Source organism: Triturus cristatus, chromosome 3_1, assembly GCF_964204655.1.
Source record: "Triturus cristatus chromosome 3_1, aTriCri1.1, whole genome shotgun sequence".
In the NCBI taxonomy this organism is placed as follows: Eukaryota; Metazoa; Chordata; class Amphibia; order Caudata; family Salamandridae; genus Triturus; species Triturus cristatus.
Genome location: NC_140583.1, coordinates 502,871,489 through 502,896,164, shown reverse-complemented (window position 1 = coordinate 502,896,164; position 24,676 = coordinate 502,871,489). Strand labels below are relative to the sequence as shown.

Genomic DNA, 24,676 nt, shown 5'->3' with positions numbered 1-24,676 from the left:
GCTCCTTTTATTAATAGAGCTTGTACTTCCTGTTTGAGCAGTTGTTGATGTTCCAGAGAAAGCTTGAGAGTGTAGGGTGGAATATTGGGAGGATTGCTGGTGAGCTTCAGTCAATAGCCATGTTACATAACGTCCAACTCCCACTTGTCTGATGTAATTGACTAACAAGTTAAAAAAACTACTGTAGTTGACCCCCGACAGGTGTAGGATGATCAGGGGAATGTTTGTTGCCAGATGAGGCGTTAAGGGTTGGTGTACCTTTACTCCAGCCTTTAGAGTTGTTACCCCTATAGGTGCCCCCTGTAAAATCCACTGGATGAAGAGGAAGGAGTTTGTGGCCTGAATGAAGATGTGGAAGCATCTGTGGAAGTGGTCTGAATGGCTTAGTATTGGATCTGAGACATCAGGTCCTAGGTGTGGTCTTGGTTAAGGTCGAGATGAATTTGGCTCACAGTCAGAGACTTCAGTGAGTTGTGGCTCCACTTGTGGCACCGGTGGAATCATTGTAGACAGCCTTGAAACCAGCGCAAAGCTGAGCATCGGACCTGAAGACGACACCTATGCCAGTGCAGTAACGGAAGCAAGTTCAAGTGGCACAGACGGGGCTGAGACCACACCCCTAGTGGTAACCAACTGCAGTTCGTTGGGGTCCAAAGGCCCATCAGAGGAAGCCAGCAGCATGCCCAAGATACACAACATTGCCTCTCAAAAAGCTTTAACCTGCTGCAACTGACCTGGGAACTCAGGATCCATTGGGACCAGAGATAGATTTGGCTCCTTGGTAGAATAAGAGCAAGACCCAGAGGCACAGTGAGGCCCTCCTGGCTTCTCCGGAGGTTGGAAGGAAGGGGGTGAACCCCGCTTAGACTTATTTATGTCTTTTCTTTGACTTATCCGAAGACTTTGACCACAGGGATGATCAGTTGTAGGAATTGCTTCAGGAAAGGGACCTGGAGTGAGTCCTCTCTCGCCACTTTGACCTGGAGTAGGACCTGTATGGAGTACTGGGGTGCATCTCCACAGAGATTTGCCTTTGTGTTCATCTGGGCAGAGCCGATGCAGATCTTGGAGTTATGCACTGAATTAAATACCAGAGACACTTCTAGTGGGGATCTACCACAGACATTTGTTTGTCACATCCATACAATGCTTAAACCATGTATACTTAGGGGGGGACATGTTCCCTTCCACACGGATAACATTTTTTAAAGGAAAAATCACTTCACAAAGTGATGAAAAAGTTGAACAGAGCTCCAGTTCCACATCTGAAGGCGTGGAAAAAAAGGAACTGATGTCAATGGTGTTGCTTATATGCATGTCTGCTCGTCGCTTCAGAAGGGAAATGACCTCAGCGTGTTTACACACACAGTACACCTACCAGTTCAGAAACACTGCATTTTGGTTTCCGGATCCAATCTGGCACCTGGAAATGTTCACAAGGTGCTGTTACAAATATCCATCAATACTCCTGACCATACAGATCTGAATGTGACACCAATAAAGTCTAGGAAATCTATCATAATGCAATGATCCTCCCTACACTCACCACTTGTGGTATTCTTTTGCAGAGTTCAGGCATTAGTGAAGTCAGCATGGCAAGAGCTCCTGATGCAGCACGGCGCAGTTTCTCATCATCTTCACCACTGTACAAAACCATCAACTTCAGCCGATCTGTATGCTCAGCCAAAAACAACTCTTGCACCTGTAACAAGCATACCATATTTACTGCAATATATGGGATACCAAGTTTTCACTTTACACTTACTCAACTTTGGATTGCTCTAAGGAAGCAAAACCGAATCAATTTACAACTAAAATCCATGCAAACATTCTGCTAGGCCACCCTCTGCTTGCAGCTCAAACGCCGATGAAATGTGTAAAATATAAGATTAACCAGCAAATGATCTCCCCAGATCAGGTACAAAATCCACATTTAAAAAGTTACACATTTCCTGGTGGCGGGGATCTGGAAGGTACTGACATGGTAAAGTGCATGGTTATTAGAAAGAATTAATGCCTCAAATCTTGAGTAGTGAGGTGAGAAATGTAATGATGACCCTCCAAATTAACTGAAGAAATAAAAGAGGGGAGTTGAAAACCATGTTCAAGCTTATAAACAGTTCATACTAATTGTGGGCATTATATTAGGAGTTAGAAAATACATTTTTCAACCACAAAGTAGAGGACATTTTTGGCGTTCTAAAAAGGATGCGAAGAGATAGGTCCACTATGCCACAGAATCACAAGTGAACAAGTTACTTAGCTTCAGTAACAACTTATCTATTAGAGACTCTATCTAGCCACAGATTCCTTACCTTAGAATGATGCCCAGGTATCATACTGAATCTGGAATTTTTTTAACAGTACCCCTGCAGCCAATAGGTGTCATTGTTCTGCTCGATATTGGCGGCGTCTGTGCCGGATGTGACGTAGGCCCACTCCGGAGGGTTCGGAGGGTCGGTCGGTCGCTATTTGCATACGACGACGTCTCGGTCTTACGCAATGCCACTGAGCGTCAGCACACCGGAGTGTTTGGCTCCCCTCTACCGCCCATTTCAGGTTCTTACGCTTAGGGACCCTGCTAAGGATGGTGTAACTTGGCGAGGGTATCGTTACTCATGATCAAATATATATTAACCGCCCCTCAGTGAGTAGATAAAAGGGTTTACTTGTCCTGTAGAAATGCCACGATCTCTCAGACGCTAGAAGGCATGAAACATGTACACCCACATCCATACTTAACACATGCTTGATAGGATTACTATATCCTTTTCTTGCAAATATCGAAGATTTTTAATCATAACAGAGAACCGGCTTATTAAAGTTGGTTCAGCTGGTTCTCATAGTCATTTTTTGCTCACACCCTCCCTGCACTCTACTCACTCTTATATACACCACACATACCACACACCCTATTCATCATCGGCCAAGATCACAGGTAAAAGATCTCCAGCAAAGGGTCCCCTGCAGAGCGCGTTGACCAATGCAGCGCCGGCCCAACGAGGAGCACCCCGATGATGAAGCATGACATCCTTTGGGGTGTGTGAGGGCTCTTGCTCCTTTTAGGAGCATTCTCCACGTGTGCACCCTTGGTTAGGACCGCACCTCCCTTCCCATTGTAGGAACAGCATACCTCTTATTTTCACAGTTCATACCTTGTGGCCTGTGTACTGGACCTTTTTTGTGCCCTGTCCCCTCTTGTTTTTTGTTGTACCTATATGGGCACCATCTCATTCTTTAATCTGGTCGCCGAGCATGGAATATGGGAGGGTAAGTAACGAATCTGCGGCTAAACGGAGTCTCTACCAGATAAGGTGTTACCGAAAGTAAGTAACTCGTTGCCTTCCCGGAGGTGAGTCAGTGAACCTAACAGACCAGAAGGCCCTGCAGGACCGAACGGGCATAAAGCCCATCCCGATGGACCTGACTGTCCAGGCAGTAGGGTTTAGTAAACATGTGTGAGGAATCACACTTTGCAGCCTGACAGACGTCCAGGAATATAACTCTGCGAGCTAACAAAGTGGTTTCAGCTTTGGCTTTGGTAGCATGAGCGCACAAGCCCTCAGGTGGGTGCTTCTCAGCCAGTGCATAGCAGATCTTTATACAGAGCACTATCCATTGGGATTTGGGAATGGCAGTCCCTACCTGAAACACCTCTGTCAAGACATTAATCTTGACTGCCACTGAGGGAAGCTGAAGGCCAAGGACCTTAGGTGTCCTCTGCACCATAGTAGTGAACAGTGGCGGCTGCCTCAGAATGGGGGTGGTGAGGCGGGACACTCTTTATTCGGCACTGGCAGCACGGAACAGAGGCACCCAGGCTCCCAGACTCTACTAGCCAATCAAGACACTGCTGTCACCATGACAGTAGCATCGTGATTGGTCTGAGCGCCGTGGTTCGGGCTCAGATAGGGGCTGGGAGCATGTTTTACACCTAGGCTGCATTACAGCCCAGTGGAGAACATGCAAAGTGCGCATGACGGTTAGGTCGGCCCAAGAGGGCCGGCCAACTGGTCATTCACACTTAGAGAATGCAAACGACTCCTACAGAAAAATAAAAAAATAACATAATGGTATTATTATTATTTTTTTTTGCACTGCTCAAAGAGCAGTGAGGAGACGCTCCTCCACCCTAGCGGAGGAGCCACCACTGGTAGTGAAAGAGGCCATCTCCGTCGTAGCCACAGTGAGAGGAGAGACCAAGCCGGTATCAGGTGAGGTGTCTAACCCACTGGCAGCCTTCCCTTTCTTGTTCCTGATATACCCTATGAAAAGTTGGTTATCCACCCAGAATTCTTTTGTGCTGTCAATGTAGAACGACAATGTTCTTTTTGGGTTCAGACGGTGGAGCCTCTCCTCTTCCTTAGAAGGAGGAGGCAGGGCAAAAAAGGTAGGTTGGGTGATGGCCCGGCCTAAGTGAAAACTAGTGACTATCTTGTGAAGGAAGGAGGCACGTGCCTGCAGAACGAGTTTGTCAGGGTAGAAAGTAGTATACGAAGGATGCACCAAGAGTGCCTGCAACTCACTGACCCTCCTGGCTGATGTAATGACCACCAGAAAAATTGGTCTTTAATGGTCCGAAGAGGGCAGTAGTGTAATGGTTCACAAGGCGTGCACATCAGGAAAGTGAGGCCCAAGTTTAAATCTCACTGCAGTATGATGAATGACCTGGGGGGAAAACGTATGGCAAACCTATGAGAAATCTTGTTGCAACAGGTAAATTAAATAAGGAAGGTTGGTCTGGCAACCGCAGCAAAAATGCAGAAATGTCTGAAAGCCCTTAACTGTGCCTAGAGCAGGGCCCTGTAGGGCCAAATAAAGAACAAATAGTAAGACCTGAGAAAGAGGAGCACATAGGGGATCAGTGTTTCTCAATATCCAACATGCCACAAATTTGCCCCAGTGGCAGGCATATAAGGGTTTCGTAGACGGACGCCTGACTGCCTGAATAACATCACAGATTTCGGAAGAAAGATTAAAGGCCGTCAACTGTCACCGCTCAATTTCCATACATGAAGGAGGAGGGTTTGCAGGTTTGGTAGAGGAACCTCCCCTGTTGCAACAACAGAAGATCCTCCGAAAGAGGCAGCTTGACCGGAGATCTAATACTCATGCTCAGCTCGGGACAGCAAACTCTCCTTCCCCAATCGGGATCCACAAGAATAACTTCAGCCCGGTTGTTCCTGATCTTCTTAAGAAGTCAAGTCTGGGCAGGAGTGGTATCGGCGGAAACTCGTACAGGAAGCTGGATCTCCACTCATGATTAAAAGCGTCTCTGAATGAGAGTCCCCGTGGAAACTCCAGCATGCAGAACTGCCGACATTACGAGTTCTTATCGGTGACCAATAGATCTTACCAAGGCTCTCCCCACTCTTGAAAGAGACGGTACACCAACTCTGTATGGAGACGCCATTCGTGATCCGCTAGACATTGATGGATGAGTTCATCCGCCCTGGCATTCAGAAAGCCTACCAGGTGTTGAACCACCAGGGAGATGCCTTGGTGTTCCAGCCATGTCCAGTAAGCAGAGCCTCCTGACCACCACCACCCCACCCTGCCTGGCTTGTTGCAGTACCACATGGCGGTGGTGTTGTCCGTGAACACCTGCACTAGCCTTCCCTTGATGGAGGGAAGAAAGGCCTTCAATGCCAAGTGAATCACCCGAAGCTCCAATTAGTTTATGCAGAGTTCGAACTCCGCCGGATACTAGAGTTCTCCGATCTTCACCTACTCATGTGGTGGACCCAGCACGGGAGTGATGTTTCTGCCACTACAGTCAGTTCTGGCTGGGGAAGGGAGAGGGTCTGCTGCGGACCCAATGACTATTTGTCAGCCAACACTGCAAATCTGTTGCAGTTCCCAGTTGAAATGTCAATTCCCACTACAAAGTCCGCATATGCCAGCGGGCATGCTTCACTATCAGGACGCAGGAGACTATGAGACCCAGCAGCTTCAGAGTCTGTGCCACCAAAACCCAAGATAGGGACTGAAACATCAGTATCATAGCCTGAATATGCTAGACTTGCTGTTCCGGAGCAGAATCCCAAAACTGCACTGTATCAAGAACAGCTCAGATGAAAGGGAGCATCTGAGAGGAAGTCAAGTGTGACTTTGGCACGTTGTTAATGAACCTTAGTGAGTGCAGGGGGTTCACCATAGTCTGAAGGTGGAAGACAACTGCCTAGGGCGAGCCAACCTTCAACAGCTAATCGTTCAGGGAGAGGAAGACTGGAATGCCAGACTTCTGCAGGTGTGCTGCAACAACCGGCATCACCTTGGTGAACACCAGAGAGGTGTAGGGGAGGCCAAAGGGGAACACAGTAAATTGAAAATGCTCCTGGCCCGCCATGACCTGCAGGTAACGTCTGTGAGCGGGCACGATGGGGATGTGAAAATAAGCATCCTGCAAGTCCAACGCCACCATCCAGTCTCCTGGATCCAGTGCAGAGAGAACTTGAGAAAGCATGCAGCATTTTGAATTTCGCCTGTTTGAGAAAGAGATTGAGAGGGCACAGACCTAGTATAGGACGAAAGCCTACGTTCTTCTTGGGCACCAGAAAGTAGCAGGAATAGCAACCAACTCTTTCTGATTTCAGCACTCTGTCTTTAGCTTCCTTGGCCAAGAGGGCCAACACTTCCAGGCAGGGTAAGGGAAGATGGTTCTCCATCAACCAATCGTAAGTGGGTGGCATGGGTGGACGGGTAGCTACAAAGATGATGGAGTAGCCCCTTTGTACAGTTTATAGTACCCAACGGTCTGAAGTTATTAACCTCCAGTGGATCAGGTGAATTATTCTGCCTCCAATGGATTCCCGTGATGGTAGGAAGGCAAACTAAAGGGGCTTAGGGGCTGAGTCTGCCAAGGGGAAGGTGCACTGGCCTGACATCTGGCTACCTGTCCCACATGGTCTGTGGGAACCGCGTCCTCGCCCACGAAAAAAGTGTGGAAGTTTGCTGGCTGTGGTGGCTGGGAGGGTATTGATGCAGTTGGAAACCCCTTCTGTGGCTGCGAAAGGTGGACTGGGAGTGGCGAGGGGCCATAGAGTGACCCTAAGACCTGACCGTAGCCCTAAAGTCCTTAAAGCACTCACCCCAAAAGCCAGGCATTGCACCAAAGTGCCACCGACGAAAAAATTAATATGTTCAGTGAGTCGGTCATGTCTAGACCACAACAAATGGCAAACTTTGCTGCATCGCTTCCGATGACTAAAGCCTGAGAGAAAATGGCTTGGGCCTCCTCCAAGACCGTTGTCGAGCCCCAGGCTCCTTGACTGAGCCTTTGTCACCAGGAATTCCATAGGAGCGAAGATGAATTTCCCTCACCCCTTGAGGACAGCGTCTGGCGGACCAAGATATATCTTCCGTCACAGTTAACTGCCTCCAAAAGGTAGGGGGATTACAACCCAGAGTGATTCCCACTCTTCTCCACTTGCCCAAAACAAGTAGACATAGACGTCAACAGGACACACAGGGAGCTGCAAAGAAGGACACCTATTACCCTATTTATGCAGGTGCACTTTTAACGATTGTGATACTGCATGTCAATGCTCAAGAAAATAACACTAATCAACTTACCAGCCAACGATGGGTGCAGGGCCCAATATGGAGTCTAGTAGGGGGAGTTGTCTTCACTCCTCCATACAGTGCAGGAACATGAGAGCAGAGTCTTTCCAGGTGTAAGGAATGTAAAAAGTGTGTCTATGGTCTTAGCCCAAAGAAAATACAAAAACAAAGTTCTGTTGACTTTAGAAATATTTGTAGCCAACAATGCAAACAATGTCTCATAAACAGCTGATACGGGCGTCTGTGAGCAACCCGGGAGCGAGGGAAGACTCCTTACAGTGGGGGCAAAAGCACTCAGGGAAGCGTGCATGTGTGTATCAAAATGCCATGCCGAGCTGGATATTGACCAGCCAGAGCTTGCATAGCAAAACACACCAGAGAGGGAAATTGGGCGGGTAGGCACAGGGCAACGGAGAGAAGTGACGGGTAATAAGAGCACTCACGTTGCTGGCTCAGCAAAAAACAGGAACTGCTGAGCTGGAATGCGGGAACGAGGATTCAAGGCGCCAAGGAACACAGTCTCCAATACAAGGCACTACGGTATGGGGAAAAGTATACCGTATTCCTTCAATAAGACTTTGAAAGGGGCCGAAGAGTAGCAAACAAGAAGCTGATTCCTCCAGGGAACACACAACATCAGGGGGCGTGGTCACGGAAGTCAATCAGTAAGCCAAGCACTGGTTGCTTCTGACTGCGTCAGTATAAATCCCAAAGGGAGCGTGTCAAAAGTGCTCAGTGTGCCTACTGTGCCTCGCCAAGTAAGGGATCGTCTAACAAGTTCAGATTTCTTGATCTCAACATGCACCATCACAATCCTGTCTGGGGAACCGGGACATGGTACAAAAGGCCTGTTTCCTGACAACCATAAGCAGCACTTGCACAACTGAGTCCCAAATTGTGTGGGAAATCAGCCCAAGAGGCATGCAGTGTTCACTGACTGCAGTACTAGGCTAGCGGAAGAACACATTCCCTTTACAAAGGTATGTAGCCTCTTGGATTTCCTATCTTGTGGAGTGGAAGATAATGTGCCACTCTACGGAATGGGGTGCTGAGTGAGGAAACTGGGGTGCCCCGGAGGAGGGCAGTGGCCAATTGTCCTGTGCACGTAAGCCCTGTAAAGCCCCAAGGAGGTCTTTGGTGAGTAATTCATTAAAGTGGAGCAAGGGTTCAGAAGGGGAAGTCCTTGACTGAAGCACCTCTGTCAAGACATTAGTCTTGACTGCCACTGAGGGCAGCTGAAGGTCCTAGACTTCAGCCGCCCTACGCACCACCATAGCGAAAGTGGCCCCCTCTTCCGTAGCCATAGTAGAAGGGAAGACCAAGCCAGATACTCATAGAAGGGCTTTTCGTATCATTCAATGGGTGACAATATTCATCAGGGTCACCATACTCCTGCCATCCATCATCTGTACAAGGCCTGCCAAAGACAAAAGGAACTGGTGTCGTGTGACACCAGTCCTGCTCTGTGTCGGAGTCAAGGACTATGGGGATGAATGGAAATAAACGGCGTTGGGGACATCGGTATAGGAGCAAGCATCCGTGAAGGTCTCAGTCTTACTGGCGGTGCTGCTCCATATACAGCATCAGATCAATGTAGTCCAACTAGTGCCAAGGGCGTACTTGCTTGCAGGAATCCAGTAGGGGTCTCTAGCGAACCCATGAGGCCCATAGGCACTTCAGGAGGGTCGAGACACTCAGAAATGATGTGCATTGTCTCATAGAATTCTGTTAGTTAGGCAGAGGTCGCTCTGGAAAATCAAAGAAGTGCGGAGCTGACCCTGTTCGAGGCTCTGCAGAGGCACGGAGCCTGGAGTGCTGATGATCCCTCGTTTCGTCCGAGGATTTGGACAGATGCGGAGAAGTTAAAGACATCTCTGACTTCTCAGATTTCTTTTTAATGTGCGACTTATCAGACAAGGACTTTGACCGGTGGAAGAGGCGGAGGGGGGACCACCTGATGCAGCGGTGCATCTCTGCGAGCGGTCGCGGGACCTTCAAAGCGACGGGAATCTTGATCATGACATGATCGCCCGTCATCGGGCAGTGAGGAAGTTGAGGGAGACATTTGTCTGTGACGGGCGCCACATGGTTTGAAATCAGCCTGTTTCTTGGCAGACATCCTGTCACACCAGGAGAAAGTATTTCTCAAAAAAGTGTTTGACAAAAAGTTGAAAAAAGAGAGCAAAAAGGTGATTGAGGGGTAGCTCTTCATGGATCTGTACTATTTGTTGTGGAAAGGAAAAAACTGACATCAGCACGGCAAGGTGGCACCTATATAGGTACTGCATATGTCACTCATAGTGCCTACGCAGAGGTGAACCAAGCAACATACCGTCACGCAGGGTACTGCTTGAAAATTATCAGATCCAGTCTGACGAATGGGGATAATTCTATGGTAAGGAATCTGCGGCTAGAAAATATTTTTAAAGTATGAAGGGTTACTCTATGGACGTAGATCCTCTAGCTGTAGTTTCTGCAGCGACTGAAAATTATTCTGTGTGGTCATTTTTCAATAAGCAGGCATTGCATGGCTCTTACTGTAACAAAACTGTGCATTTGTTACTTTCCGATGCCATTATTGTGCCACCTCCATCTGTATAACTCCAATGGCATCAATTTATGTTGCTTAGATTGAAATTTGTCACTTTTACTTCTACTTGAATCCTAACTCTACTAGACTAGAGCATAGAAGGAGGATAAGAACCATGAAAAATGAAACATATGTTCTTTATTGTGCCCTCCTAGCTCCCTGCTTAGTGCCAACTACAACTATCAGTTCAAAAATTCTGTATCCGTTTCAGCCCTTTCTCTAATCATGCCCCATTTTCCCTTCAATCCAATAGTTGTGGAATCAGTATACACTTTTCCTGGGTCTTACAGCCTTGTTGAGCTGTATAACAGTATAGCAGTAGTCTCAAAATATGAAAGATGTATTCATCTGGCTCTTCCTACACTTTTGTAGGTACTGACAACTCGACGGACCGACAATCACATTTTACTTCCCTATATGGTCTATTTTGAAATTATATCATGTATGAATGCAAGTAGGGTTATTTTTACAATGCACGGGGGAGCAATGGAAGACTGTAGATGGATGATCATCCCCTGTCTCTTACTGTCTGCTCTTTCAGTTCAGGAATGAACAGAAGTCTTACTCATAAAATACAATGAAGTGTGGGAAATATTCAAGGAGTCGAAACTGAAAAGAAGGGAAGCATGGCCTGCCACAGAAAAGTCATACTGTGGGCTTACAGAGCTCTGGGTGAAAAACTTCAGTTTTAACCCGCAGCACCAGATCCAAAATTAGGAACAAACATCATACATTAACTTCAACCTAAAGACCGTAAAAACCCAATCTTCATTTGTGAAGCTTTCTCCTGAAATCAGTCACTGTAGCATGACCCCTTGAGTCTAAGGGCAAGAGATAAGTTGGAGACTGAAGCAAGACCCAGGGGCACTTACATGGCAAGATGATGATGACTAAGCATGACTGTTGCCCTATGGGAGGCAAAACCATATGCTCCCTATGATAAGGGGAAAGAACCTGCTATCCGTACCTACTCATATTATCACCAAGAATGGCTGGTGAACAACCCCCCCCAAAAAATTGTATTCTATTTTAGGATTATCCCACAGGAATCTCAAACGATTTTGAAGAATTGTCACACCCACAACTTTTTGTGGCATGCTTCATCATCGGCGATTTACCACATCATGGTTGGTGAATACCACCATGGCGGACTCAACCATTGCTAGGAGTTCTAAGAAATGTATTTTGGATAATTGCAGTGATCCAATACAGCTTAAAACAGGTCTCCAGCCTTCATCAGGGCTACTCTGTTCCCTGCAGATTTAATGAGGCCCAATGCTCTCAATTTATGAACCTCTCCTATGAGAGAAGTACCTGTAGGGTTAAAATATTATTTAAAAGAGGCAATATAATATCATAAGAAATCGTCGTCCTTTCCTTTCATATGAGATGGGGCACTTACCCAAGGTGTGTAGACACTGCACAACTCTCTTCAAGCTCATGGAATCAATGCAGAGCAGGACCCCCTCAAAGTGTCTGTTAAACACTATCTTATAGGACAATTTCTTATGATATTTTATTTCTCATAGATGTGAAAAATCGCCAATGATGAGGCATGCCACGAAAAGTTGTGGGTGAGATTATTTTCAAAATCTTTTGAGAGGCCTGTAGGATAATCCCGAAATACAATACAAAAGCATTTTTGGGGAGGTTACCTGACATTCTTGGTGGGTAAATATTCATACCTAATCCCCAGAAAAAAATGCTGTGAAGGACAAATAAAAAACTCAGGGCAATGGGATTTTCAGTAGTAACCTGAACACAGCAACTACAGGTATATAAAAAAAATCAGTGAAAGAATAAGTGACTGAACAGTGGTCAAACAAGGCCAACCATAGAATGCACGGCACAATCAAGGTAGAAGAGTTCAACATCACGGACGCTTGAACAAACATGCAATTCACATCAATGACATTTGGCCCAACCAGGAAGTTAAGTTAGAGTGGGCATATGGTGTTTTTAGTCTAAAAGGTAAGTAAATGTCCTTGCAGCATTCTTCTGTGCAGCTGAACCTGAGGGGGGATCCTGTCCACTGGGCCTAATACAGATGAATAACATAAGCCAAGAGCAGTAACACCAAATATTGGGGTTAGTGTTGGAATCGTCCACACGCCTAGGGGACAGGGAGATCCTTGACAACGAGGGGGCAATGAAGAACAAACCTTTCAAGTAATCAAACATCATTGTTTTTGTCCTAATGATAAACCAGACAACCAGCTTATCCCTCTGGTCAAATACTGAATTTCCATCTCCTGATGAGGGTGAGTGCGAGTAAATATAGGTACATCTTACTACTACAGGAGGGACTACGGCTATGTTGAAACTAAAGCAAGGGGGCCAGGCCAAGATGGCGGAGCAGTGAGATGCTTTTCGCCATCGCTCCTGCTAGCCGTCCGATTTCAGGGCACAACTATGCCTAATGCCCATGCTTTTGCCTGGAAAAGGTTAGGAGAGCAGTAAACCCCTGAAGCCAGCCTGGAAATGGACCACCATACAGCCTCAACAATAACAATGAAAACTGTCTGGCAAAAAAAGTAAACAAACAGGAGCATGTAGTAAACGCAGGAAACTAACAGGACAAGAAAATGGAAAGTAAATATAAAAAGCTCTGAAAAGGTCTATGATGATTTTCCTAACATTTATCAACCCAGATAATATGGTGAAAACTTGACAACTCGAGGTCATAAATCACACTAACACCCACATAACTGATGCTGGTCAAAACAAAGTTATCTGAATCATCATTTGTTCTTGGTACAGTACTGCATGTTGAACAGTGGCTACAGACACTGTAACAAAAAATTAAGGTTATGGGCATTCCATTTCATGTAAAAGGAATAAACAGTCCAAAAAGTGAATGAAAATATAACAATATATCCAGGACTCAAAGGCAGGCAGAATAACAAACTGGTCACAAAGGAAGATCAATCAAAGTTAAACTACATGTCATAGCAATTATACATTCCTCCCCACCTCTTTACTCATTGCCATATTGCACATGCACTCCGTGGCAGCCAGTCGGATCATGTCATGCTCCTCAAACATGTAACCCTCAATCATTGGCAATGCCTTCTCTTTGAGGATTTTCTGCCTGCAAAAAAAGACAGAGAAATGTGTGTAGAAGTGCAGGAAGCTGAAATCATATTTAGTTATTTTTTAACAACAAATTTTATTTGGTTGTTTTGCAATACGTAGGGGTCACAGCCCCACCAAAGCAAGAGAGGTGAAAAATTTGATTGTTCCAACAACCATATTTCTGACTTATAACAACACCCACCAAACATGTAGGTGACATAAACGAAAAACTCACAGACAGGGTCAAGTCTCCATATTCGACCAAGCGGTGCATTCGTCATAGCTTGCAACATCAAACATGTCAATATACCCATTTTAGAACATACAGTGGGAATAGAACAGCACAAGAAAAACTGGGCCATTCTCAGGGGTCCACCTCGAGCAAGGGGGGAAGGTTGATACCACAATAGTCCGCCCATCGAGTCCATATTTTGCGATGTTTAACAGGGCACCCTCGGGTCTCAAAAACAGCAATCTCAGCCCCCATACATTTATCCAGCTCAGTTTTCCATTTGTCTAAAGTCGGGGGCGATGTTGCCTTCCACATTTGCGCTATGTCCCTCTTGGCCACCGTGAGAGCTAAAAACAATAGGTGCTGCTTATACCTATTACCTCCCCGATATCCTCTGTCGAATGTAGCAAGAAAAGTCGTGGATCAAGTGGGAGATCCCATGACAGCACCTAGTGGAGGCATGATCTGATTCAACGCCAAAAAGGCCGTAATGCCGAGCAGCTCCAGACTGTGTGTAAGAATGTCCCCTCCTCCCTGTCGCACCTCAGACATGTGGGGGATTGGATAACATCCATCCGCCATAGGCGTACCCTTGTGTAATATGCATGGTGTATATATTTGAATTGGATGAGCCGAAAACGCATGGAAACTGCCGCACCCCTTGGGCTGGCGATGATTTCGGGTATATCAGCCTGCCATGCAAGTCGTGTGTTGTCCAGTGTGGTGGGTGTATGGGTCGTCAGTGTCTGATATACCAGTTTGATCTTGTGAGGTCCAAGATCTCCCATAAGCAATCGTCCCTCTATGGGCTGAAGCTCAGGGCGGGACTCTAACGTACGGATCTGAGGGAGAAGTGCGTGTCGGAGTTGAAGGAACTTATAAAATTGTGATTTGTGTAAATCGAAATCTGCCTGCAGTTGTTGAAATGACTTCATTGTGGTGCCATGCATTACATCACTGAGGGTCGAGATCCTAACGCGATCCCACCTTCTAAACCCCTTCAGTGTCGTCACGGAGCGGAGGTATGTGCCTTACCATAGGGGAGTCATTTGAGTAAGTGTCCCCTGTCAGCCCATCTGTCGGGTTTTAGCCCGCCAAAATTGTATCACCACCCTGCCAGCCGGCAGCAAGTGATCTAGACGGACGGAGCTGTATAATAGGTGAAGAAGCGGGACCTGGTCCATTGCAGCATGTTCAGCCGAATACGCTGGATCCATGGGGGAATTATACCACCATTCGTTAATTACCAGGATATGAGATGCTACATAATAAGCATAAATATCTGCTGCGGCAATACCTCCGCAATATGTGGATTGTGTACATGTACGGACCGCCACCCTGACCACCTCACATACATTTATTTTGTATGGCTGCGACTTGCGCAAACCATGAGCGTGGAATAGGCTATGGGTAGTTCTGGAGTTGATACAGGATCCGGGGCAGTGACACCATTTTAAAAATGGCGGAGCGCCCATACAGGGAGAGAAGACCACACAGCGGTTTCGCTGTTAAGGCCAGCCAATAATGGAGTAATATTGCGAGCCCAGGAGACTTTCGGACACAGGAAGCTATAAATGCCGAGATATTTGAAGCCATGAGTCGCGCGGGAGAGTAGCGAAGCCCAGGTGTCACGTCCCTGATGCCCGCACACCGGCAAAAGTATAGATTTGGCGGGGTTAGCGTGAAGGCCCGTAGTTCCCCCAAATACCCTGAGGATTTCCAATATACGGGGTCCCGAATACCAAGGATCTGTCATAAAAAAGAGAACATCGTCTGCGTATAAAGCTATACGGTCCGAGCGCGACCGGGATCAGTCGAATCCTCGAAGGACCGGGTCGCTCCTAACCCATGCCGCCAGGGGCTCAATTGCAAGAGCAAACAGTAATGGAGAGAGGGGACAGCCCTGCCTAGTACCCTGCTGGATAGAGAAAGGCTGTGAATGGTGTCCTGCAATCCGGACCGACGCCGTCAGTTCCGTGTAAAGCAGGCGTACGTACGTCAGGAAACGAGGCCCAAAGTTTATCACCTCGAGGAGCTGGAATATATATACCCAGCTCAGGGAGTCGAACGCTTTATCTATGTCAGCAAGAAGCAGGACAGCCGGTCGGCCCAACATCGGGCTGCCGCCAAGGCGTTATGAACTCGTCAAATAGTATATCGAGTAGCCCTATGTGGCATAAAGCCCGACTGATCCGGGTGGATCAGGTCACCGATACAACTCTGCAGGCGATCGGCTAACACCTTCCCCAACAGTTTTGGTTCAAAATTTATAAGAGAAATGGAGCGATACGAAGAGGGGTCATCCTGGGGCTGGCCGGGCTTATGGTAAAGTACTATTTCTGCGTGGCGCCAATCCCTTGGCAAAATGGCGGACTCTGTGGCCCCCTGAATGGTCGCCAACAGATGGGGCCCTAAGGTGTGTATGTTCGGCCTTAGGAATTCCATTGGGAACCCGTTAGATCCGGGAGCGCGACCAGGATGGAACGCGTTGAGGGCCCCAGTCAGCTCATCTGTTGTAATAGGAGCGTCTAGTTGTTCGCGGAGATGATCAGGGAGTCGGCAGGGGGAATATCTACTAAAGATTTGGCAATCAGTTCCGACAAAATTTGTTTGTGTCTTGTATAGAGGGCCGTAAAGTGCTGGGCAAATTCTGCAGCAATCCCCTGTGGTGTCGTGTGTAGGGACCCATCTATACCACGAATGGCAGGGGTAACCGCCAGGGACCCATCCGCCTGGCAGAGTCTATGGAGCATCTTACTGGACTTATCACCCCATTGGTAGATTCGGTGCTGTGACACCTCCCAGATCTCCTTTGCTTCACCAATAAGATGTTGCTGAAGATCCTGCTGCGCCTGCAGTTGGTTCCGATGAATAGTAGCGTTAGGATCGAGCTCGGAGGCCAACGTCGCTTGACGCGACTCCAGAGCCTCCAACTGCTCCCGTCGCACCCGCTTTTCATTCATACGATAACTAATCGCAGCACCGTGGATCATCGGTTTTAGGGCTTCCCATAAAATAGTCAGAGAAGGGGCCGTGAGGCAGTTATCTTCTAAATATGTAGTGACCGCTTTGTGGAGCATATCCAGGTATGCCGGGTCCCGTAGGTGCCGCGGGGACATACGCCACCCGAAGGGGGGTTTTCGGGAGCGCGTGTGGAACTGTAAACTAATCTGAGAGCCCGTGGGGCAGGTGTGTCACACGGTTAAACCTATGAAGATGTATCCGTGGAACAAAAAATAATCTAATTGCGATTGTGACCCATGCACCGCGGAAACATAAGTAAAGTTATGTTTGGTGGGAATATTCGCGCCACACGTCTTCCCATCCCAAGTGACTAATGTATGTAGCTTAGTTTGGCCCAGTAAAGGTGTGCTGTCTGGGCTACGTTGATGGTCCAGTGGCCCTATGGTGTCATTCCAGTCGCCCCCAGCAGAGTCAGGTTCTCGTGTATGTTGCCACATGTTGCCACCAGTTTATCAATACATGCAGTTCCCGGGGGGGGGGGCGGAAGGCGCACAGATACTTCCAATGGTGACCCACTACCCGGACAATGTGCATGTGACAAAGAGGAAGCGGTCTCCCAGATCCGCCTTGTGTGCAATGTATTGGAATTGGACTCTTCGGTGGATGAGAATAGCCACCCCTCTGAAACCCCGAGTAAACCCAGCATGGTACACAAGGTGGAAACCAAATCGAGCTAGACAAGGGGCCTTGGTGCCTAAAAAGTGGGTTTCCTGTAAAAGTAGGATGTCCGCCACATAGCTTTTTGCTTGGCGCAAGATTGCCCAACGTTTCACTTTGTTGAGGAGACCCCTGACATTCCAAGACACTACGGTTAGATCCCCAACAAGAGTAGCATCACCTGACATTATCACCCCTTGAAGTTACAGGGAGAAGAGCACAGAGATCATGGCCTGCCTGTGAAAAGAAACATAATAACTCAAACACATCAAAACTAAATTTCCCCAAACCCCCCCCCCCCCCACTGCCAATAAATAGGAGTATCTGTCGCGGTGTGTGACATAGGAGACCCCCAACAGGGGGACCCCCCCATACCCACACCAAAGGATCCCTTCCCACCCGCATAGCCAATAGGTCTCGCCTTTGGGACCTTATAAGTGTTTAGCTGTGCAACAGTTAATGTTGTTGCAGTAAGGATATTGTGCTGCATAACTAAATACTTATAAGGTCCCAAAGGCAAGACCTATTGGCTATGCCAATTCTTGTTGGTTTTGAATGTCCGAACACCTCTGAGTTGGCAAAGAAGGAGGTGTGGGGGAGAGGAGTGAGGTCACACGCTGGTATGAGGATGTTGCGTGGGAGGCAGAATGCATGTATGAGGTGGGGCGGGCAGGCCTAGGTGCGGTTTGATATAAAGCAACACTATTCGAGAAGCAGTATTGCATGTTTCCAGGCTGTAGACGGTTTTAAAGTGCATGTTTCGAGCCCATATGCCTTCATGGCGCGTGAAGCAGCGAGCAGACCAGTTCTGTGCCGAAAATGTGCCTGTAGGAAAAAGGGCCTCCGGATATTCAGGTGACGTGAGAGGAAGGTGGTAAGCCGCAGGGGGAGAACGCAAGGTGTTAAGTGGCTGCAGGTGAAGAGGGCAGACATAGGCAAGGGAGAGGTGAAAGGGAGAATGGAATTTGTGGGAGTAGACCAAGCGGTTGGGGGAAATGTGAGAATGGAAACGGTGTGTTGGGGCAAGGGAGGGTGGGGGGATAAGTTTGCAGGGGAAGATGTGAGCAGTGGTGCCAGAACAATTTTCAAAGTGGAGGTGCTAGCCATCCGCATCACCTCAGTAGTAATGATCTTTATTTGGTTTATGACAAAACCATGAAAGTACGATTAAATATAAAACAGAATACATTTACCATTTTAGACAGTATAAAAATCATTTTTTTTTTTTAAATGGAGAATCCTGCTTGCATAAATTTCCCATAATAAGAACGATCTGTACAAGGGGTCATGTTGGATAGTGCACATGATCAAACCAAGCACAGTATACAAAAACTCACAAGCTATGTGGAAGTCACCAGGGTATGTAACTTTAAACATTAAAAAAAAAAGCGCGGGTCTCGGAGCGTGACCCACTGAGAGTCAGGGAGGGTGCGGCGTGTGAGTCACCGGCGGGTCAGCTCGTGCTCGCGGGAGGCGGCTGGAAGGCTCACGAGGATGCTGTGAGGACTGCATTTCACCGCGGTGTTTTCAACTCTCAACTCCTGGGAGAGAAAGTAAAGTCAGTGAACGAGGGTGGCTATAAAAGTCCAGAAGGCGGAGAAAGGACTGCTAAATAACCATGAGGGGAGCATTTAGTCTGACGTGGTGAAGACAGGAGAGGTTTCGCCGAGACGGAATGGGATTAAAGATAACGGCTGAATTGGGTGAAGATAAGGGGCCGGGGTGGGATGGAAGTGGACAAAAAAAAGGGAAGAAAAGCACAGGGATGCAAAAATAAACATGCGGCCGAAGCAGAATGAGAAGAACAAGCACGCGAGTGGTGCGCGCACGCGCGCAGCCTGCTCTTTTTTAGAAGCACGTACTCGTGCTTGTGGTGCGCCCCTGCGCGCTCCCGCAAGGTGAATGCCACCACAAGCACGAGTATGTGCTTCTAAAGAGAGCAGAGCGACGGCTAAAGATCTCCTATGCAGCACATGCGCGCTGCGTAGGCGAGACCTAAACACACTGCTGGCACTGCAATCATAAGGGTGCCCGCAAGTGATGCGCTTAATCAACCATGATGAGAGAGGAAAGCCAGATGGCGCCTGTGCGTGTAACCATGTGCGTAACCGCACGCTTTAGGCCACACAAAAAGCGTGTGGTGAGCTTTTTGAAGCCCACTTACTAAAAGTCTCGCCAGAGCAGCGCATGCGCTGGCTCAGGCGAGACCTAAAAAGGGGCACAATAAGTCTGTGGCTATGCAGTTCCATGGTCGTGCCCCACGCCCACCCAGAGTAGACTATTGTGAGAAATGTTCTAAACAGACCAGTCCCAAATCAACTTGCAGTTTGTGTACGAATACAGCTTCTGGACTGTCATGATGGCTGCTCTGGACTCGCCGACATCCTGCTTGATCCGGAGCCGCGTTGTTTTTTGGATTTATTTTGCCGTGGTTGCTGACTACGTGAGATGCGAGAGGAATCCGAGCTGCGAGAGGAATCCGAGTCAACTACAGGTGTAGAGTTAGGCCTAAGTTGAGGGCGCTCATCTGTCCATGTAAAAAACGATCTCAGGGGTGTCAAAGAAAAAGGATTTGGAGTTCTAGATCACCCGCATCCTGGCTGGGTACAACAACATGTATTGCAAGTTCAGCTCACGCAGTCTGCGCTTCGCAGCCGTGAAGGATTGGCGCGGTTGCTGGACCTGGCGCGTGTAATCTGGGAACACCATAATAGAGTGAGAGTCATTTTGAAAGCCGTCTTTGTGAGTTCTGGCGAATCGTAAGATTGCATCCCAATCAGCATAGTTCAAGATTTTGGAGATGACTGGCCTGGGAGCCACATGCGGAGGAGGTTTTTGCATCAAGGCCCAGTGGGCCCGTTACACTACAAAGGACGAGGAGAGGAGATCCTTTGGCATGATCCCCGTGAGCCATTTGGCCATGAAATTGGTCATCGAACCACCCTTGCATCCCTCCGGCAGGCCTACAAAGCGCAGGTTGTTGCGTCTTGCATGACCCTCTGCATCTTATACCCTGGAGGCCAGCTCCTGCGACACCACTGTGAGCTTGTTCACTTTTGTTTGGAGGGTGGACACTGTGTCCTCCACCGTCGAGACCCGGGTTTCAGCCTCAGTAATGCGTACCACTGCCTTGCGAAGATCTTGGCGTAAAAAGGAGACCTCGGACCCCACCGATCTTGGCATCTAGCGTGTCACTCGCATGATTGATCGCCGCCAAGAGGGCCGCATTATCGGGTGCCGTAGCGCCCTCATCCCCGCTCGTGGCACCCCCGGCGGGCCTTGTGAATTGATCAATGGTGCCCTGTTTGTGGCCTATGACCCGGGTCTGTCCTTGCCCATCTCAGGAGGTGGCCCTGGACACAGGGGGGAGGGACACCACGGTATAGGATTCGGCAGAGGTCCCAAGTCGGGCGGTGACGATGTCGGAGAAGATCGGTAAGTCTTTCAGGTGTGCCTGCCCAGGCCATGCAACAACACCAGCGAGGCACGGAGGGCGTCCAGTCAAGCAAAAGCAGGTCTGCAAGCAGGGGTCGTGGGCGGGAGATAGCTGTCCTCCCAGGGCCTACCCAAGTCCTGGCCAGGCCGCAGATCTCTGAATGGGGTCTCGACAGGACGGCGACTCCACACTACCTCTGCCCGATCCGGATCTCCGCTAGGGCGGTAGCGGTGCTCTAGGTCACAACCTCTATAGGGTCCAACAGCAGCTGGACATTGCCGGGGCGGCAGACCGCGCCCCAACGCCCGCGCGGCTGCTCAGGCAAGAGAAAGGGGAGGGCAGCAGCGACGAGCAACGCGGGGGTCAGCCGCGACACCTCTTCCACCTCGTGTGTCTGCTGGCGTGCTCTGCGATCTCGGATCTCCCCTCAGCAACGGCGCTACTCCACGCCGGATCGGATCGACCCAGCCAGCCGCAGACACCAGTGCCTCCCAGGCTGCGCAGTCCAGATACAGGCCCCCTCCAGCGCCAACTGCGCCGCAAAATGGTGTCTTGTGAGGGGGAGGGGCGGCGACAGCGCTTCCTACCAAATCAGGAGCCCCCAGGTACACTCACGGGGGGGTGGGGGGGGGGGGGGAGACAGGAGGAGTTCCTGTTCGCCGGCCGCAGCGTCCCAAGCCGATCCAGACACAGGCCTTTTAATTGTCACCCGGAGCCTCACATGTGGCTCCGACGCTGCTACTTCTGCATTTAGATGAGCTGGGCCAACCGGGCCCGGTCGCAGTAAGCGTTGTAGGCCGGCCCAGCCGCTACTCCAGTCATGCGGAAAACTCGATGGCGGGGTCCCAAGCCGGGGAGGGGGCAGCAGCACCCTCACTACGAGTCTGGGACCAGTCTCTGCTCCCGCACGGGGTTCCGGCAACCGCTGGCGAGCCTCGCTAGCGCCTCTCCGGCTAGCAGAGCTGAGCCCTCCTCAGAAATGTCCACACCTCAGCTCAGCCGGTCCGTTGGGGGAAGGCCCAGCCCACGTCTCTCCGGGATCTCCCCGTCTAAAATCTCCACTCTGGAACTGCAATCTCAGGTACGAGCACAACACAGGGGTCCTGGATGTTCAGGGCATAGGTCGCAGCAGTTTTAAACTCCTCTGGGCAGGATTTATGCAGAATATCGACGGATTTTTGGCGTGGGTGGACGGAGCCCTATCAGGCTGCGTCCGCGATGATGGCTACCCAAGCCACGCCCACATATTTAGTTATTTTTTATTTTAAAAGAAAAAAGTTACTTACCTGTAACTGTAATTCTCCAGCTTTGGTATCATTCAAAGATTAACATGCTTAAATCATTTCAAGTCGTCGAAGTGGGATTCCCTCAGTAAGTTGAACATAGCAGTATAAGGCACTGCTTGCCTGGCTACGTCCAAACAGTGCGCCATTATTAAAATATTCACCTCAAGGCCCAATCTAAAGTCAGTGAAGCATGGGTGCTCCTTACCTCGCCCCTCTCAGAAGGCATCACACCTCTGATTCTTAGCACAAGAATGGAGTATAATTACAAGGAACTGCCTGAGGTGAGCCTCTATTTTGGGAGGAGGGTAGGCCACATGTGAATCTATCAGAGATACCAATGCTGGAGAACTAAAGTTACATATAAATAACTTGTTTAATCTTCAGTATTGGATCATTCATAGATTCACATGATTGAAGCAGAATAGCAAGATGTATTACACACACAGGCACACACACACACTAACACACAAAACATGTAGAGGAAAGTGGGATAAATAGACAGGCTGTACTTACTTGAAAAGATGACATAGAAACACGTGTCCTGCTGCTGTGCATCTGTCTGCTACTGCCTCCAAAAAGCAGTGTTTTGTGAAGGTGGGCTTGCTTTTCTATGTTGCTGCTCAGCAAATATCTACAAGTGGCACAACTGAGTAAAGTGCTAAAGATATCAACATACTTCTTGTGGAATAGATTTTGACTGTGCCGTGACAGATAGAAGTCTTCCAACTTTACCATGGCATTAAGCGATTGTTTCTGAAACCCATCTAGAAATTCTTTTTTTGTGAGACTGGTAATCCCTGAAGTAGGTTAGAGAAAGAGACAAAAAGTTGGGTTGATTTTCTTAATTCTTTGGTTCTGTGTAGGTAGAATTTAAGACATCTAGCATCAAGCGAATGTAAAGCTCTCTCTGGAGCGCTCTTGAAAGAAAACTTTTAGAACACCAGATCAATTGATGTGAAATTCCAGCAGTGAAACTGCTGGAACTTTCAGAATGAATTTAGGGTTAATTCTTAGCGAGACAATCTCTGGCAAATTTTAAGGAAAGTTTTGTAATTGTGAAAGCTTAGATGTCCCTTACTCTTCAATTGGAAAAGAACTGTATTAAGTCCCCAGGCTATCAGCGAGGTCTTTCAAGGTGGATACTTCCTAAATAGGCCTTTTGGGACTCCTTAAAGATCGTGGACCATAATGAAGTCTTGCTTGGGGAGCAAATATAACATGACATTGCCACAAGGTGAACCTTTATTGAAGGATGCATCAGTCCTGATTTAGCCAGCTCTAATAGGTATAGTAAGATATGGTGAGCTTGGGCCTGAAAGGGATGCAGGCCTCTACCATTTATCGGTATAGATTTTATTAGTGGATAAAGCTTTGGACATGCCAAGATATTCCCATAGTCTATCTGAGATATCTATGTGCTGAAACTTGTGGAATTCAGGAGCCAAGCGGTCAACTTTAGAGACTATTGGTTATGATGAAGTATTTAACACTGGGATCTCTATAGCAGGTCTGAAGTTGTTCCTAGCAGAAAGGATGGTAATTCTTTTAGAAGTACAAGGTCCTTAATAGATACCATTGCTCTCTCTGCCAGGTGGGATCTATGAGAATGAGTCTGCAGGTCTCTCTTTTCATTTTTGCAATTACCTTGGGCAGCTGGGGAATCAGTGGAAAAGTGTAGGCAAACATTTTGTATTACCTTATCAAAAGTGTATTCACCCATTAGTTGGGTTGGAGATGCCTGCTTGCTTAGAAATGGCCTTTCTTGTTGCTTTTTGTGGCAATCTCAGGTTTTCCCCATGTGCATTGAGAGAAGATTTTTTTCTCTATTGTTGTATAAGCAATTGCTTTCCTTGTCCAGCCGCTGGTGCCATGTGTCTATGATTGCTCCTAAGAATTGTAGTCTTTGGAACAGAGTCAAGTAGGATTTGCTTTTGTTTAGCTTGAGCCCGAAAGGTTTGAAAAGCTTGAGGCAGGTTGCAAAAAGAGTAGTTTGAGCCGTTCCATTATTTTGACGTCCTCTTCATTGTGAGAAAGTAACTGGAATAAAACCTGAATTTTATTGAGGTTTCAGGTTTGGTTCTATGGTTCACTTTTGTAGCATGCTGCATCTCTGCTTTCAACAAATGTAAGTGCTTGTGTTGCACTCTTGTGTTGTTTGGTGGATGCTGGAAAAATTGTAGAGTAGAGCTATATTGGATAACATCTAATACTCACTTGTCGGGAGAGATTTCACACTTGTTTTAAAACACAGAAATTTTACCAGCTACATAGCCTGAAACCATGCATCTTTGGAAGATGACAGCTGGCGCCTCGGAGTTGTCAATGACGTCTAGTGTCCTAACTCTTTTATTGAACGATTCTGTACTTGGATGGGGCTCTACTGTAGGGCTGGGTGTGTGACTGTCTGTATTGTGGTGGCTGTTGCTCAGGGACATAATATGGTCTGATACTGCTTAGGTCGTAAGATGAATATTCGTATTGCCTATTTGACTCACTGTATGGGTATTATCTTCCTTTGTCATAAATGGATTGTGGCTCAGACTTTTGCAATGTTCCTTGAGATTTGACTGTTCAGTGTCCAATTTAATATTCTGGAGTGCGTCGTCGTGTTCCTGAACAGTACTACGTCAAACGACATGTCCATCATTTTGTTTTGGACTTTTGACTAAAACAAAATGGCTTTTAACCACTCCTACCTCATGAGGATTACTGCTCTGGCCAGCTGATGAGAGCAGATATTTGGTAGGCCCATAGTAGTTTGATGAGTTCTGTGGAAGCGGTCTCTCCTTCTTGAGGATTAGTCTTGTCTTCCA

General features: G+C 47.9%; 1 protein-coding gene across 1 annotated transcript in view; it reads right to left on the bottom strand.

Annotated features, from left to right (window-relative positions):
• UNC45A (unc-45 myosin chaperone A) overlaps positions 1-24,676 on the bottom strand; it is a 443,919-nt gene that overhangs the window by 5,710 nt on the left and 413,533 nt on the right. The window contains exons 18-19 of the mRNA XM_085644379.1: positions 13,127-13,244; positions 1,547-1,702 (exon numbers count right to left, since the gene is read on the bottom strand). Of these exons, the coding sequence (XP_085500505.1) occupies positions 1,547-1,702; positions 13,127-13,244 (274 nt within the window). The remainder of the gene's footprint in view (positions 1-1,546; positions 1,703-13,126; positions 13,245-24,676) is intronic.